This window comes from Pithys albifrons, chromosome 13 (genome assembly GCF_047495875.1).
Source record: "Pithys albifrons albifrons isolate INPA30051 chromosome 13, PitAlb_v1, whole genome shotgun sequence".
Classification (NCBI taxonomy): Eukaryota; Metazoa; Chordata; class Aves; order Passeriformes; family Thamnophilidae; genus Pithys; species Pithys albifrons.
Genome location: NC_092470.1, coordinates 18,768,500 through 18,786,444, shown reverse-complemented (window position 1 = coordinate 18,786,444; position 17,945 = coordinate 18,768,500). Strand labels below are relative to the sequence as shown.

Below are 17,945 nucleotides of genomic sequence, written 5' to 3'. Positions count from 1 at the left end.
GCAAACCAGGCGACACCAGCGAGGCACGAGGTGAGTGTTGAGCCAGCGAGGCCAAGTGGCTGGAACGAGCTCACTCTCAGTGTGTTTAAATGCTGGTTTGCTCTGTGTTTCCAATACCCTCAGCAGCATGAAGGGGTGTGCAGCTGCCACCTCCTAGGGACAGGGGCTGTGGTTTCAAGAGTGCATCCCAAACAACATCCCTCCTTCCAGCTGCTCGCCTGGCAGAGGCACAACACGGCAGCACCCACGGAGAGGCTGCTGTGGCAGCTGGGAGGAGGGTTCACTAGCAGAGACATTAGAAATCTTAAATATTTCCAATTTTCTGTCTGTTTCCATTAGCTGATACTGATGCAACTGGAAAAAAAAGTGCTTTTCCCATCAGTTCTTAGGAAAGCATAAAGCAAGTGGATTTATAAATATCATTATGGAAGATGTTCTGTCACTTTGAGGCTGTCCTGGCACTGCAGGTTTGAAGGGCTGCAGCTTCGACACAGGCAGTTCAGCAGATGGCCTTATCTTGGGGATTTTATTCAGCATTCCCAGCTCCCCTCTTGTCCCTTTCCAAAGGATTTATTCCTGACACAAGTTCTTGGAAGGAATCAGAAAGAGGAAGCATGGCCTGTTGCCATGAAAAAGGAGGCTGTGTCCCTTTTCATCTACAAGGGTTCGGGCTTGAAAATGAATTTGTTTTTTAAAATACACCCCCATCTTTGTACACATGGGGAAGAACTGCAACAGTGGCTATTGTGAGGCTGAATCTTTGCCTAATTAAATTGTCAGTAATCTCCTGTGAAGACTCAAGAGGGATTCAGGGCTTTGTGCTGATGTGACTGTTCCCCTCCTGTCCTTCAGTTCTGTCCCTGTGACGTTGTGTCCACGCAGGGCTCTGTGTGCCTGCTCAGGATGGGGCTTCCTGGAGCATCCTGCAGCAAAGGAAAGCTGTGCTGGTGGGCACATGTGGGAAAGACTGAAAGGGATGGATCCTGCAGACAGATCTACTGGAGCCAATCCTTCCCCCAGGCTTCCTGCAGAATCTGGTGTTGGCAGAGACCTGGAGACCCGGTGTGTGATGCAGGATCCCTGCTGTCCCCATCCAGTCTGGCAGAGAGGCTGCACTGCTCTGGCTTGATTTTTGATGTTGAGATAATGGTGAGTGGATGCCTGGGCTGCTGCTGAAGTTTCTCCAAGTAGAGGGTTTCTTCACCCTCTTGTAAGCAGCAGCCTTGCCAAGTGGACCAAAGAGGCTCATCATCCATCATGGCTCTCAACTCCTACAAAACCACTGGATCTGCAAAGTAGCTCCCAAAAAGGAATCTTTGGATTCCATGAACAAAAGTATTTCTAGATGATTACATTACCACTTCTTGAAAACACATGGTGGAAAATCACATAGCAGTCCAGAAGGGGTCTTCTCCTCTGGAGTCCCTGCCCAGAGGAGACTGCAACCCTCTAACTCTGTGTTTAGCATCCAAAAATATGTTGGCCAGAGTGTCAGAAGCTTTCTGCTCATCATCTCCAAGAAACTACCCTCCAAGGGTCATGTGCTGCTCCTCTGGAATCTGAACACTTTGCATGAGAAAGAGCAGATACCGACTTGCAAGGCTGTGGCTCTGTCTGTCATGGGCCTGTTGAAATTCATAATGAAAACCAACTTTTCTTGTGCTCTGCCTGTACTGCAGAGTAAAAGTGTGGAGTTGACAACAAGGACAAGAAATCCTGAGACAGTATATTCAGTGGGCAAGTAATTTGGCATCATCCCTGAGTCTGGCTTGTAAATGAACAAATCAGTGGCGTGTCACTGCATCCCTGGATTGGTTTGGATCTGGGACAGAGGGAAAGCTGAATCATTTGCCCCATGGGTCAAAGCCTTGAGCAAGGGCAAGCCTTGTGCAGCACAGCAGTTTGCACCAGGACTCATAATTTGGAAATTATGCTAGGAACAACTTTGGAGAGGACTTTCTCAGGCAGTCACAATGGCAATTAGTCATTAGCACCTATCATGTTCTGATTTTTAATAGCATAGAACATTTGTTAATATTTAGTGAGGTTTTATTTGTTTTTGTTTCTCTCAAATCAGAACCTTTTGGAAGCAAACCTCGCAATCGCATCCAGCTCTCCTAAGGTTTGCACAGTTAAATCCAAAGATCCTAAACTGGCTCATTCTGTGTTATCTGGTTTCTTTATGCTCATTTAGGCCAGGGGATGACTCTCAGTTTAGTGCAGGGCCAGGAGGAGGGAAGTTCTCTGCTTCCTAGCTGGAGGATCTCCGTTCCCAAGTGCCTTGAACTGCTCCCATGTGTAGGTTTTGGGTAATGAGATTGCCAAGCTCAGGGTCAGGGGTGAGGTACACGATGCCAGTTTTGAAGACCCATTCATTTTTCCAGGTTTTCTTCTTTCTGTTGCCAAGCTGGAAATACTTAAAAGGCCACTTGGTTTGAAAAACTGTAAATGAATAAGTAATTTTAAAGCTCTTCTACTTGCTTAAACAAGAAAGGATTGGGAGAAGAACAGTTGTTTAATTAAACAGCTACTTAGTATGGTTCACAAAAGCTTGAACTCCAGCAGCAACTCTCTTAATTCACAGATTCCTTGGGAATTCAATGACCTTGAGTTTGCTGTGCTTGAAACTTGCCTTAGTACTTGGCTTCCTTTCTGGAATCCTGAGGAGAGGAGAGCTGTGCAGAAGGCACTGTGAGGCTCTTGAGTGAGACCTTCACTTAGGATCATATAAGAAGAGGCATTTGTGTTGTACAAAATAAACTTCTTGCTTCAGAGCATGCCTGGAGTTATTGCACCCAGAGGTCACAGCTGGATCTGCCTCTGCTTCCCTAGTAATGTGCCATGGAAATTTTGAGCACTGGCTGCTTGGGATGGTTTTCCTACCCCTCTTTATGGACAAAGGAAACGTGAACCAGCAGTACAAGATGAACGTTGTGTGAGAAGTGACTTGTCTGAGGAATCACATCATTTAATGGTGCTCCAGAGTGCAGGGCTTCACTTGCCAGCTGAGAGGGAAGTCTGATCTCCCAGTGCCGAGTGGCGTTTCCTGCATCCTTTCCTGTAGTGGCAACTGGGGAGGTTACAGGCATGAACGAGGGGCCAAGTTCAGTGGAAATGAGTGTTTATCCATTACTTCCCTGTGTTTGTCTCCACCATAATAACTCTGTCTGAAGGAGTGGCTTCAGTCATGTCAGTGTTTAGCTGTAGAATCTCAGGACTTAAACAGAAAGAACCCTGAATACACAGAGTTGTACCCAGGACATCCCTATAGTCTCCCCCTCCACCTTAGGGAAGTCAGGAGTAAGCAAAGCCCCACTGCTCCTTTCCCTTGGCAAAATATTTGATCCATTGAACTGTATTGGTGACATGAAGAATGAGAAAGCTGGAGATCTGTTGTGGTTAATCCCAGTGACAAAGCTGTGCTAGTGCAGCTGCAATCACCTCGTGCAGTTCCTTGGGATGTGGGTGCAGAAAGTCTTTCCTTTCACATCAGCCAGCCAAGATGAGCTGCCTCTGGTGCATCTCTGGAAGGAGGAGCAAGGAGAAGATGGTGTGAGCATCCTGCAGAGCTGTGGGGCAGGGCTGTCCCAGGACCCACGTTATTCCCATAGGAGAACAGCTCCTCACTGGCTATGGGGAGGGACCCACATCCTCATCCCCTCCCGACTGAGGTCCCCAGCACTAGGTGACATTACCCATCCTTTAATTAGCTTGGCTTTGTATTTAGAGCCCATCTTGGGCATTTTGAAACCCACCATGCAACATGTCTTGTCCACGATTGCTTTTCATGGGGCTTGTGGGGCTGTGTTTTCTGGGCTTTGGTAGTACAATCTGGAGCTGTGAGAGAAAGCCCTTGGGGGCTAATCCGTGGCTGGGGGCCAGTTTCTGCATAAACTGGTCTTATTTTTAAAGTCCATTTTCTCCAGTACACTTTTTTTTGGCCTGCAAAAGACTTCTTCATTTAAAACGAAGAACATAACACTCTCTCCTTTCAGTTGGTCTTTTGGACATGGGCCAGCAGTGCCCACAACAGCTGTACCACAGTTTAAACATTCAGTCTCTAATGGTTTGGGGAACATTAGGGTTTTTAAGGCTTCAACAGGTCTAGAGTAAATAGTGGTCAATAAAGAGTAGCTCTTCTTTGTATCCCTACGCTCTCAGTGCTCAGCACTAGAATAAAGCATGCTTAGAATATAATCATTGCAAAATTAATATCCGTGAAAGGTTCTTTTTTTGAAAAGAATCACAGAGAAACCTGTTTCACTAAAAGAAGAGTTTGCAGGAGTTCAGCTCACAGGGCTCTGGTAACAGGCATGGGGAGGTTTGCACGTAATGTCTGCTGGGGACGTGTGTCCTGGGCTTGTGTCACTCCCCACGTGTGTGTTCAGTGGCTGCTGCTTGGGAGGAGCAAATAAATTACAGGTATTACTTTCCTCCACCCCGTATTAATGATGCACACAGGAGTTAATTAGGATTTTTTTGTCTTCCTTATGGCTTTCCAGTGTTGTGTGCAGTCAAAAGCAAGTGTGTGCTACTGGAAAATATTTAATTTGTGATAGTTGAGCATTGCCCCTGTTAGTGATTGACCCCAATGCTGAGGACTGGCACTGTGGTAGTGATCTGAGCAAACTGATGTTGGTGGAGCTGTCAAACGGCTTGGAGGGAACTGCTCATTTCTCCAAGCCTGTAAATGTGTATGAGAAAATACAACCACTCCTTACTGGGGGGGAAAGCCCATGAGCATCCCAGACCTTCTGTGGCCCTGGGTCAGTGTCCACCAGCACCTCAGCCCACAAAGGGTTAAATTGCTCCGTTGGCCTCTGGCCACTTGGACTTGGTGTACAGCACTTCATGTCACTGTGAACAAATAGTTTGTAAGTCCTTGTACTCTCCATAGGGAATTTATTAACCCCTTCTGTGTCCTTTGTGCTTCCCATTGGAGTGGGGTGTCCCTTGGCTCTCAGATGGGGATTGGAGCTGTGGGATGCTGGCACATCCCGTGCCTGCTGCAGCTGCAGAATGAGGGACGCTGGAGCAGGCGAGGGGGAGACTTCATAGGGAGAACATGGAACGTGCCAGGCTTGCAAGGCATTCTTCTGAAAAATGGGATTATATAAAAGCCTGGCTCCTGTGGTGCTTCTCATCAGCTGCACCGCAGGGTTGCAGGGTTTGGGCAGTTGTCGCCCTTTTGGCTGGAGCAAGGTGGCTGTTGATAGATGCTTTGGTTGTAAATTGCTTTGTGTTGAAGCACCAGTAAAGTCTTCCTAAGATGGGTTTTATTTTCAGTTCAGTTTTAAAAGCAAGCTCATTTTTGGAAGAGGCAAGACATAGTGTTAGGAGTTCCAGAGTTAATCAGTCTACCTGAGAAGTTACTCCTGAGGAGCAAGTCAAAGCTTTAAAATATGCTTCTTCATTTTATTTAGGGCCATTTGCTAGGGACTCCTATCTTTACTTCCATTGGGACGTTTCATAACGTTTTCCTACCCATCAGTATTCTATTAAAACTTCATTGTGTAATCTAAAAGCTTTCCTGCTCCTCATGGTTTCCTCTTGTAGCTAATTCAGAATGCCCTAGGTAGCAATTTTGGAGTAAATGCATTCAGGCTGCATGGTCCTGGTTTTGTTTACTTATAAATTCAAAGCAAGATATGAAATTAAGTTCTATTGTCAATTTTCCTTTAAATATTAGCGGCGTAATGACGTGATTTAAGAATTTTTATCTAACGTCATAATATACTCCTGGGAAAGCCTCTGCCCTTTAGTTGTAGTTAAAAGGTCAGTAAAATTATTGCCATGTGCATTTAGTGCTTCTAATTCTCTGTATATGTAGTTTTAGGGAGGAGAGATCAGTAGAGTCAGTGGAATATCCATGTGGATCCTGCAGTGTTGATCTTGTTCTTCTCCACTGTAATAAGTTGTGCTCACAGGACTGACCCTGAGTGGGTGTGATTTGAGGTCTCTTAGAGCCTTTCACAGCAACTGCAGGTTCAAAGGGACCAAAAAATAAAGAGAAAACAATATAGGGATAGAAATGAAGAACATCTTGGGGTGAGTGGAAAAACATGCCTCTTGGGAAAGGTTCATTCAGTTTGGATAACTCTGCTGAACGTAGGATTAGACCAGCTGACCTCTGCCCGGAGCACTCTTTTAAATCTTGCAGGACTTCTAAAGGGATATTATCCATCTCGACAGGCAGCTCATCTGAGGCCTGCCAAGAGGCCATGGCCAAGATGTTCTCCTTTGGCTGCATTGCCGTGCAGCTCCATCCATCCTCTGGCCTGGATGGCTCCCAGACAGCAGGCACGCAGCAGGGACACATGGGGGAGAGCGGGGAGAAGGTGAACTCGAGCAGGAAAGAAGGGGTGGGGGCTGGGGGTGACCCATGAAATGAATGTCCTTTCTTTCTCAGTCTGGCTGAAATTCCTCCCTCCCTCCCTCCCTCCCTCCCTCCCTCCCTCCCTCCCTCTCTCTCTTCCTCCCTCCCTTCCTTTGCCATGAATTCCATTTGTTCAGATGGAATCTGTGCTTCCAGTGGGCACAGCCTGCTCTGGCACTGTTGGCAGCGCTGGGCGAGGGGCAGGTTCCTGCACACACACAGCTGGGGGGTTCAGATAGCAGCAATTAAATCCAGGTGTGAGTTTATTCCTAGATTCGATGTCTGTCCACAATAATGGGAAAAATGCAACCCAAGGCCTAATAAAACGGGGCTTGTGCTGGCTCTGAGCAGCTGGTAAAGGGAGGCTTTCTGTTCCGGTGGTTTTCCTTAGTGCTTGGTTTAATTGCCATCATATTCCAGCCATTCTCGTGGGTTCTTTTTTTTTGTTTAGCTCTTTGCTAATCTCTCCAGCCCTCTGTGCTTTATTGACTGTGTTACCTGTAGCAAAATCCACTGCCAGTAACGTGGATTGGACCCCATATAGAATGAAGGTGCCCTGTCAGCTCCTCTGGCAGGTTGGTGATGTTTGTGCTGTGACACAGAATCAGGCCATGATCCTTTTAAATTTCCATTAGCTAAGCTGCTGTATACCTTTGGTTTCCAGGGAGTTATTTTCTCTTATTTTGCTTTTTTTCCCCCAGATTATTTTCTATGTTATCATCCTGGTTTGTCTTTCATGATAACTGCCTGAACTACTGAAAACTGTAAAGCTGGTTTGTCTGCTTTCCTAAGGCTTGTAAATCTGATCTCACCTCTCTGTCTTCTAGTTTTGAAATAGCAGTTGCCACAAGGATGTTTTTATTCTAGTGTACACACACATCCTGTATTACCTGCCTTCTGGAACTCCAGGAATCTCAGGTGTACTTTATTGACATTTTAAAATGACAGCTGGAGCTTTGGATTGCAGCACTTGAGATAACATATTTGGCATCTTGACTAAAATGCTCAGCAACCTGGATTTTTAATGCCCAAATGTGGATTTTAATGCCTAAATGGCATTTGGGTATAATGAAAAAGATGTTGTCAGATTTGCTTAGTAGGTACGTGGCATCCTTTTTTATTGCTTTTAATTATTATAATTAAAACAATGGTAGGCAGACAAATAGTAGGAGTTTTGTAGTGAACACTTCATGGTGTTTTTTCCTGGTGATGGTGTGTTGTTGTGAAGAAATGAGCTTACAGTCAACTTACTGCTCAGTTGTTTGCCCGACGGTGATATCTCTAGAATGGGCTGTACTAATCCCAAATCCATGATAGATGTTTCTTTCACCAGTTTACAATGAATAATCCTCTTAATTTCCTTGAATAGCAGCTGGTATTGCTACAACCTGTGCCTAAACCCCAGAACAGCTTATTCAGAAAGCCTTCTGGCCCTGCAAGTGGGGAGGAATTCTCTCCCAGCAGTGCTGCGTGGGCTGACCCTCACAGAGACCGCACTGCCGAGACTGTAACGTTTCCTCTCTCTCTTCTAGATGCAGCAGCTGTTCTATGAGAATTATGAGAAGAACAAAAAAGGCTACATCCGAGACCTGAGGAACAGCAAGATCCACCGAGCCATAACGCTGCACCCCAACAAGAACCCCCCGTACCAGTACAGGCTCCACAGCTACATGTTGAGCCGCAAGATCGCGGAGCTGCGCCACCGCACGGTGCAGCTGCACCGGGAGATCGTCCTCATGAGCAAATACAGCAACACTGAGATCCACAAGGAAGACCTGCAGCTGGGGATGCCGCCCTCCTTCATGCGATTCCAGCCCCGCCACCGAGAGGAGATCTTGGAGTGGGAGTTTCTCACGGGGAAATATTTGTATTCGGGTGCCGACGGGCAGCCCCCTCGGCGAGGAATGGACTCGTCGCAGCGCGAAGCGTTGGATGACATCGTTATGCAGGTCATGGAAATGATCAATGCCAACGCTAAGACCCGGGGCAGGATCATAGATTTCAAGGAGATACAGTATGGCTATCGCAGGGTGAACCCAATGTACGGAGCCGAGTACGTTCTCGACTTGTTGCTCCTGTACAAGAAGCACAAGGGGAAGAAGATGACGGTGCCCGTCCGGAGGCACGCGTACCTGCAGCAGACCTTCAGCAAGATCCAGTTCATGGAGCACGAAGAGATGGACGCCAAAGAGCTGGCCAGCAAAATCAACCAGGATTCGGGATCCTTGTCTTTCCTCTCCAACTCGCTGAAGATGTTCGTGCCCTTCCAGCTCAGCAGATCCAAAGCAGAGAGGAAGGAACTCAAAGACCAGAAGATCAACATCCTGATGCCTCTCTCCGGGCGCTTTGACATGTTCGCGAGGTTCATGGGGAACTTTGAAAAGACGTGCCTGATTCCAAACCAGAACGTCAAGCTGGTTGTCCTGATCTTCAACTCCAACTCCAACCCTGACAGAGCAAAGCAGATTGATCTGATGAGAGATTACCACTCCAAGTACCCCAAGGCTGACATGCAGGTTCTGCCGGTGTCGGGGGAGTTCTCGAGGGCGCTGGCTCTGGAAGTCGGATCTTCTCAGTTCCAGAACGAGTCTTTACTTTTCTTCTGTGATGTTGACTTAGTGTTTACTGCAGAGTTCCTCCAGCGGTGTAGAGCCAATACAGTTTTGGGTCAACAAGCGTATTTTCCCATCATTTTTAGCCAGTATGATCCAAAGATTGTTTATAGTGGAAAGGTTCCTAGTGACAATCATTTTGCCTTCACCCAGAAAACAGGTTTCTGGAGGAACTATGGCTTTGGTATCACCTGTATTTACAAAGGTGATCTTCTTCAAGCAGGTGGCTTTGATGTCTCCATCCAAGGCTGGGGCCTTGAAGACGTAGATCTATTTAACAAAGTCATTCAAACTGGCTTAAAAATTTTCCGAAGCCAAGAAATTGGAGTAGTCCACGTGCATCACCCTGTTTTCTGTGACCCTAATCTTGATCCAAAACAATATAAAATGTGCTTGGGGTCCAAAGCTTCAACTTATGGGTCCACACAACAGCTGGCTGAAATATGGTTTGAAAAAAATGACCCCAATTTTGGGAAAAGCAGCAATACTAATGGCTCAGTGAGGACAGCCTAATGTCCAGCTATGCTGGAAAAGACTTTTTTTTTAATTATCTAATTTATTTTTGGGAAAATGTTTTTTGATAATTCACTTTTAAAAGACCACACAGGATATATTTTAGAAATCATCGTTGTTTTCTTACAAAGCGCTCGTTTTGAGACGAACAAGGCCCTTGGGTGGTTTTTTTTGTTGTTGTGTTCTTGGTTTTGAACAAAACTGTGATCAATATTTGCCTTCAAACAAAAGAAAGTAATTGTTTAAGAGTTACCTGACCAATCAGCAGAAGTCTGACTTGAATTAGAATTTCCTTATGAACAAAAGATTGTTTCCTCCCGTTTCCGTTGCCGTCTTCGTTGCTGGGATTCTGTAAAGTGGGACCTGAGCGTGCAAAGCCAAGGGACAAAACGCTGTGTCTAAATGTTTTGGTGTGACTGCTGCCCTGCAAAGGTTCTGCTCCTTTGGTCCAGCATAGCCATTGATTCCCAATTTGCATTAGAACAAACCAAACCATCGCCGCGGTGAGAGGGGTGGTAATCCCAGGAGGGGTTTTTTCCTAATTATTGCCTGGTTATTTCAGTTTAAAAATACACTTCCACTTATTATGGGCAGGCGACTCCAAGGGAGGGAAGGAAGGAAGGAAGGAAGGAAGGAAGGAAGCACAAGCCGTGACCTGATTAGTCCCTGTAGAAATTGGTGTGTTTTCTGTGTGGTCCATGGATGGATGGGATGTTTTCGGGATCCGTGGTGGGGTCTGTGTGTTCTCCTCAGCCGCTGTCCTGGAGCTGAGCGACCAAGCAGTGCTGAAGGGTCATCAGGGAGGGGAAGAGGCTGGGAAATGGGAATCTCCTGCAGCCAAATGACAGCACGCAGTGAACAATCCAAGATTCCTGACAAGGACTTGGAAAACTCCTCTGCCCCAAGTGTCCTGTGCCCGATGGCATCGAGTTTGTTCAGTCGATTTCGTGATGTTAATGGGAACAATTATTACATTTGATTACTAGTTTTGTTTTGGGATTATTTTTTTTCTGTATCTGCTAGACCGTTAATTTATTTAATATCCATTGTTTTAGATTCTTGACCTTTCCTTGAATATCTGTTAGTCATTTTAATATTTTATATATATATATATGTGTGTGTAAATATATATATATATATTAGGAATGTATTGCATCTTCTCACTGGTAAGGTAGTGTACATCATACTTACAGTAAATGATCTCCAAAGATTACTTTCTAAAATATTTTTTCATGGATCTTTCTTCCCTCCCCCAAATTTCTTTGACATTTTTGGAATTACTTCAGTGAGCTTAGGAATTTCTTTGGTATTCTGTGAGGAACTGGGGCTGGGGAGGCCGAGTACAAGGAAAGTGTCATCCCTATGAATTAACACCTAGCAAGGTAAGAGAAAATACACAAAATAAAGTGCCTTAAAGCCAGAAAGGGAACCCTGTACATTGAGACTTAGTGTATGGAAATTGTCACTGAGCAGATGATCTCTTGGGACCTGCCTACCTGTAAATACCCTGCTCAGCAGAAACAAAAAGTAAAAGCCAGCAAACAATCTATTTTTCTATCATATCCTCCTGCACCTGCCCTCAGTTCCACTTTGCCTGCTCTTTGGGAAGTGGAGACAAGTGAAGGAATGGAGAAAACCCAATGCTTAGGTGGTTGTTTCCATGTTTGAAGGGACCTTATGGAGCAATTGCTACTCCAGTAGAAGAAATAAAGTTGTTCCCACGTGTATGGATTATGAACTGCAACTAGTGTAGAGTTGGTGTCTTACCATGTCCATCATTTTCTGGTGACAGTCCCAAGGATGTAGGTACTTGGATGGATTCAGTGCATGGAAATTTTTTTTCCCTTCTTTTTTTTTTTTTAAGACTTGCTTCTAAGATGCAATAAAGATTTTTTATTTGCAATTGGAGCTGCTCACGTGGTCAGTCCGTACCGTTTCATCCAGTGCAGGCAACACACTTTTGGGAAGTCCAGGTAAAAGGATCTCCATCTTCCAGAATGTTTTGACCTCTCTGTTGTGTTGTGGGCTGGAATAAACTTCATGCCACGTCCCTTGGCTCTGGGGAAGGGGAGGACAAACCTGTTCATCAGGCTGCAGTGCACTCTGTGTGCTGATGAGCTGCACCATTCCCTGGGTTTGGCTTTTTCCTCGGGAAAAGATTAAAAGTACTTTTGCTGTCTGAAAAAATCCACAGCATTTCAAATGCATACAAGGACAAGGCTGGATGATGTCAATGTTTTGTGTATTCAGAACACAGTAAAAATAATTATTAAGTGGGTTGAGCAGTTATTTTTTAATAGCACTGCCAGTTGTTCAGTATTGCTGAGGCTTTTTAATGTAAAAATTAGCTCCCAAAGCAAGAATCTTAAAGATTGAAGAACTGTTTCTTCACACAAGGGAAAAGGGGGAAAAAACCCAACTTGTATTTGTGGCTGCAGAAAAGAGCCTGAAGAATATGAACCCTAAAGAACTGCACTAAAAGAGAGGGGGGGGAAAGCCCTGTATTCCTACTGTATTCATGAACATTTATGATTTTGTAGGACTTTTTAGCCCATAACAGCTGGTAAAAGCAGAATGTATGTAACTGGAAAAAGCCATTTAATAACCAGCACCCATCTGGTATTGGGGTTTTTTTTGCTCAGTTGCTGCAGTTCTAATTCTGTTGCCAATCTGTATTAAAAGTGACTTTCACACCAAACTTGCAGGCAGCTCTTGAGGCCCTACATCGTTCACATTGAGCACATATTTTACAGACTCTCAGCTTAAAAGTAATGAATTTTAAAGTCAAATCTCTAATTATAACCCTCTATGATAAATTCTAGCAGTATAAATCCCATTTTATATTAAAATAAGTGGTCTTTGCTGCCCCAGTTGCAAGGAGCTGGACCAGGTGGCAGCCATGGGGCTGACTGGTGCTAACTCAGCCTTCACCAAAATCCCTCCTGGGGCTGGAATGCTTCATCCACAGTTTACTCTGGTTGTTTGGGTGAGAGAGAAGTTCCCCTTGTGCTGAGAAGCCTGTTGGTGCTGGAAAACCATGGAGGGTTTGCTTCTAAGGCCAATAAGGGATGAGAAATGGAGATGGTGCCATCCTGACCCTGAAGGACATGGTGACCAGTCACGTGCTGAGCGTTGCTGTCTATCGAGATGCTTCTCTTCTTTATTAAAATGATTAAAAATATGAGACACTTTTTTCCCTCATTCTTCTGGTGTAGGTAACATGGGTTGGATGCTGTGCTGGCCACGGGCAACCTCACAGCAATAAAACTGCCCAAGCAGAGCTTTGCAGCCACTCAGCACTTGGGTTTAAACCCTTTGCCTTCTCTGGACACCCATGGAGGTGAACACTGTCCCACACCATCCACTCCAAGGAGGAACTCACCAGTCAGAGCTCAGAAGAACTTTGCTATTCCCATTTTCCTGGGGCTCATATGGAGAGTTGGGGCCATAGGGGGGGGTTTCACCCACAGTGGCTCATGCTTGGCATGTTGGTGGCCCTGGAGGGCCTTGGGGGTCCCTTGAGGTTGCTGTGGGAGTGGCCACCTCCCACCAGGGACTGTGCTGTGAAGCATAAGTGGGATGACCCATCACCATCCTCACCTTTTAGGGATCTTTGCTCCCTGGCCCCATATTGCTCGACTGGGGCTTGTTGTCCCAACTCTGGTGGTCCCCAGAGTCTTGTCTCTGGCAGTGGCCAGTCCCCAAGGGTGTCCCCTGGCAGCTGCTCTGCTTTGGGGAGGGTTATCACCTGCAGAATATGGAGCCAGTGACCAAGATGGGTTGAGGTGACTATCCTAAAGCCAGCCGTGGTCCTTCCTGCTGCCTGGGACATTTGTGGGATGGATGAGAGCCTGGTTGTCCATGGACTGTCAAAGGGAATGGCCAGAACTCACCATGAGCCTTGAGCTGTGGCATCTTGAGGCTGTGCTGAACTCTTTTTTGCCACGAACCTTCCTCAGTCGCTGAGTAAAATGTCTTGCAAAGCTTCAGGGATAGGCAATGGCAAAGGGAGTTGGATTTGCTACCACTTGGTAATTAAGAAGCACTTTCTTCCCAGCAGCTTTCTTTGCTGAAGGATCAAGGATGGTGAAAAGAGGCAAAGCAGACAGGGAGAGCACAGGTCTGAGGACGTGCTCACACAGTGCTCTGTGACCACTGTCTCGATGTGACACATCAAAAGAGGTGAGACATTTATCTGTAACTTTGCAGAGTCACTGTCCGTGGAAGGATTTCAAGTTTTGCTTTTCCTCACAGTGGGGTTTTATTACCTGGAAAACTCAGTGAGCAGCTCCAGCCCCACGTAGCTCCCCTGGACGTGGCTGGATGGTTCCTTTCACCAAAATCAGCAGAAAGTGCTGCTGATCCAAATCTGCTTACTCTGAGTTTTGTGGAAGCTCTAACTTTACATTGCAAATTATTGGCTTGAGCTGTTTCACATGAATACTTGCTAAAAATACCCTGCTCACACAGCCAGCCACACTCGGGAGCTTCTGGGAAAGCAGATCTTGCAGAGGCATTAAAAATGAGGAGCAGGTCAGTGCCCTGCCCAGGGCTGAAGCATCCAGGTCCCCACTGGGCTCCTCCTCTGCTCTGGCCATGGTGACCCCTGGCCTGGTGGGACTCTGCCCTCGTGGGACCTGTTTTAAATAGACCTGTACCCAGGCCTGCACTCTGCCAACCTGAGTTATTGCTCTGACTGGAGCAAAGTCAGGGGGTTTGATCCCAGCTGGAGCTCAAAAAGCCACCTCCTCCCTGGGTATGGGCAGCCTTGGAGACATCCTGGGCTCCCCAGCCAAGGCGGTGCCACCTCATCCCATGAGGAATCCTTCCCCTACTATTTTACTGGATTTTACCTGGCTGCTGCTGCCAGAAGCATTTTTATTCCTCACACTGGACCTGCTGCCGACGCTTTCTCAGGCACAAGAAATGTGTCCATGTCCTTTCCAAGCTTCAAAACCCATCTCCCAGCAATCCTCCAGCCCAGGAATCTCTATCACCTTCTAAATCACATTTATGAGCCAGGTGAAAAAACCTGAATTAGCATCAAAAAAATACAAGCCCAGATACTGGGCTGGCTGTGTTTACTTTCACACTTTAATTCAATAAAAGCCTCAACTTTAATTGACCTGAATCTGCTCCAACATTTCCAGCATGCTGGACTGGAGTGTCTTGGAAACTGGGGGTCCCTCCATGTGGCTTGGGGTGCTGGGAGGACTTTGCTGGCGTCCTGCTCTGCCTCTCACTGTTTTAGAACAGGAAGGCAAACAAATAACAGCACCTTTGTGCTTTATTGACTTTTCACCAAGAGGGCTCACACAGAGGGCACAGTTGAAAATAATTCCACGATAAAACAAACTTATAAAGCAAACAGGCTGTGATAGGGGCAGATAAAGTCTGTTTGCTGTCCTGGCACTGGCTTTGCCAGTGTTGGCATTGCCAGGATGGCTCTGTATGGTGGGGTAGGACTGTAATGGCCCTGAGGAACCTGAATCACTGGATGGATGTTCCACCTCATGGGTTGGGCACATGCCCCAGCCTTCTGCCCACTGCCAACATCATGTGGCAGTGGTTCCCCCAGTGCTGAGCACCTGCTCAGGTGAACTCAGCCCCAAACCAATCTCTGGCAACATCCTCATCCCAATCCCCATTCCTGGTCCCATCCTTCCCCTCATTTTCATGCCCATCCACATCCTCATCTTCATCACAATCCCCATCCTCATCCTCCTCCACCTCAGTTAAGCCTCCAAAGCCCAACAGAGCTCCCATCCCGCCACTGCCAGACAGGGTAAGCCGAGGACAGACCAACAGCTTGAAATAGCCACAATATTTCCTGTCCTTTTAAAGTTTACTTAAAGAAACTAATTTCCTCTGTCCTTTTGGTAGCAGAATACAAAGCAGCCAGTGCTGTCCCTTTCCCCTAAGCTGATCTCTTAGAAATCAGCTTACTTTTCTCCTTACACAAAAGGCTGAGAGCCTTTGGTGCAGAGCTGGATGGGGGAGAATCCAACTGGTGTGGGAATGCCCACCTGCCCCCACATTTGTCATGGGGGCACAAGAGATGGCTAGGTGACAGTTTCAGGGAAATGTAGATGATGGACACAGACACAGCCACAGCTCCTCACCCCATGTCCAGCATCAGCTCTCAGGCCAGCTTTGACAATGCCTCAAAATGCAGCAGCAGTGAAGGGCTGAGCCACCTCTTCCCTGTCGCTCAGACAACAGGCAGAGCACCTGTCCTGGCAAAGGGGAGCAATCCTGGTGTTTCTTCATGAGCTGCAGGGGAGGCACAGGGTGGCAGACCCAGGTAAGGCCAGGAACAGAGACAGACTGTACTTGTAACCCTAAGTCCAGCTGTGCTCATCAGGCCAAGAACTGCAGTCACTGCAAACCCCACACGCCCTGCAGCCAATTGGCTTGCCAATAAAAACTGCCACCCGTGCAGTGTCATTTTGGGGAGGAATCTGTTTATTATAAGATACATTCTGTTTCTGAAGAAGGATATTTTAGCAGCCTGCAACAGAAATGTGAACCAGAGGGTTAACCTGCCCATTCGGCCTTGGCCAGCCTTGCCGATGCTCACATGAGTTTCTTGGGATAGAAAGGGGAAAAAAAAGGTCCAAAATTCAAACTGTACACCTTTATACAGGGTGCATAGCCAGGCTCACTTTTTACACTGCTGTACATGCTTAGGATAACTAAGTGCAATTGGATTCAGAGCCAATACAGCATCCCAGGCCACTAATGAAGATAAAATACAAGCTGTAGTGGGTGGAAGCTGCACAGATACACGGGCAAACTGAGCTTATTGTGTTCCCACTGCTCCAGAGTGCATTTCCCAAGAGAAAGAGGAGTGGAGGAGAGACAGCTTATGAACCTTCTCAGTCACAGGGCTCCCTTCTCTTCCACCAGGAGCATTTGTCACACCCAGTGGCTTTGCTTCCCATCAGCTCCACTGACAATAGCAGTGCAGTGAACCAGCTCACTCACTCGAGGTGCAGCATTCCTGGCAGGTTGTTTTGGGCTCCCTCACAGGAACACTGCACCACAACAGCCTTTAGGAACCAGAAATACAGTGGCCAGCCACAGCTGGTTCCTACCCCTGGGTGTGTGTATGTCTGTACATGGGGACTACACCTGGAGTAGCCTCTAACGGAGTTGCAGGGAGGTGGGAAGCATCCCCACAGGGCAGGACTTCCAGCAGGTGCTTTCCCCTGAAACAGGGTGGGTGAGCCCACAGTGCCCCGCGGTGCCAGCCAGCGGGCAGCTGGGACTGGGATGTGCTCAGGTTCCCAGGGAAGAGCCCACAGAGCTCTCCTGGCTGACACACACACAGTTAAAGCAGCAGCAGCAGCCAGGGCATGCTGAATGTGAGGAAGGGATTTCAAATGGGAAGAACAAACTGGAAACAGAGGCACGAGCAGAACTGGAGCCACCTCCACCTTCTGCTCTCAACTAGTGCAGGGGAGCATGTGACAGAACAGGAGTGTGAGAGCTGGCCCAGCTCTCGGGCTCATCCTTGCCTGGTTTCTTCATTCCCCAAAAGCCCTGATGGGGCTCCAGCTCCAGGAACCCCACAGTGCTCACTAGCAGCAAACCAGATGCACACTCCCCCCCTCACCCCTCATCCCCTGCCTCTCTGGGCTGTGTCTCAGAGTCCAGGTGTGCTTGGAGCAGGCGCTTCCATCTCCTGTCCAGCCTCAGGTCCTGGCTCCACCAGCACTACCTTCTCTTGCGCATGCAGGTTTCAAGCCTTCCCAGCTCCTCGTAGGCCTGGTAGAAAATGTCAAAGTCTCTGGCCCCCCAGCCCCTCCAGACAGCCAGGCACCGCTCCATGGCTTCGTTCTCAAAGCAGCACACAGCTGTGTCCTTTGCTACGAGAGCCGCGTCCACCAGAGTCCTGCAGAAGGGAGAAGAGAGCAGGGAAGGGCTTTAGTGCAAACAGCAGCTCTGAGAGAGCAGCACCGGTTCCTGGGGAAGGGAGAAGAGAGCAGGGAAGGGCTTTAGGGCAAACAGCAGCTCTGCCAGAGCAGCACCGGCTCCTGCAGAAGGGAGAAGAGAGCAGGGAAGGGCTTTAGTGCAAACAGCAGCTCAGAGAGCAGCACCGGCTCCTGCAGAAGGGAAAAAAGAGCAGGGAAGGGCTATAGGGCAAACAGCAGCTCTGCCAGAGCAGTACCAGCTCCTGGGGAAGGGAGAAGAGAGCAGGGAAGGGCTTTAGGGCAAACAGCAGCTCTGCCAGAGCAGCACTGGCTCATGAGCTTCCTTTCCAGCTACCCAATCTTTTCATAAGCTGCAAATCCTTGAGCAAGGAGAACATAACAAAGAGGGATCAGAAACTGTGTCACAGCAAAACCAAGCAGCTCAGTGACAGGGGGAAAGGTTTTTAAAGGGATTCAGGTGCCTAAACATTCAGGTGGGGGCTTAAGTCTGCCGTGGCATTTTGAAGT

General features: G+C 47.4%; 2 protein-coding genes across 5 annotated transcripts in view; one reads left to right on the top strand and one right to left on the bottom strand.

The window, feature by feature from the left end:
* Positions 1-10,714, top strand: part of CHSY1 (chondroitin sulfate synthase 1) — a 77,877-nt gene extending 67,163 nt beyond the window's left edge. The window contains exon 3 of the mRNA XM_071568598.1: positions 7,909-10,714. Within this exon, the coding sequence (XP_071424699.1) occupies positions 7,909-9,501 (1,593 nt within the window). The 3' untranslated portion in view covers positions 9,502-10,714. The remainder of the gene's footprint in view (positions 1-7,908) is intronic.
* A 5,158-nt stretch (positions 10,715-15,872) lies between these two features.
* LRRK1 (leucine rich repeat kinase 1) overlaps positions 15,873-17,945 on the bottom strand; it is a 77,532-nt gene continuing 75,459 nt past the window's right edge. For all 4 annotated transcript variants that reach the window (XM_071568611.1, XM_071568610.1, XM_071568614.1 and 1 more), the window contains one exon: positions 15,873-17,398. In XM_071568611.1, coding sequence (XP_071424712.1) covers positions 17,221-17,398 — 178 coding nt within the window. In that variant the 3' untranslated portion in view covers positions 15,873-17,220. The remainder of the gene's footprint in view (positions 17,399-17,945) is intronic.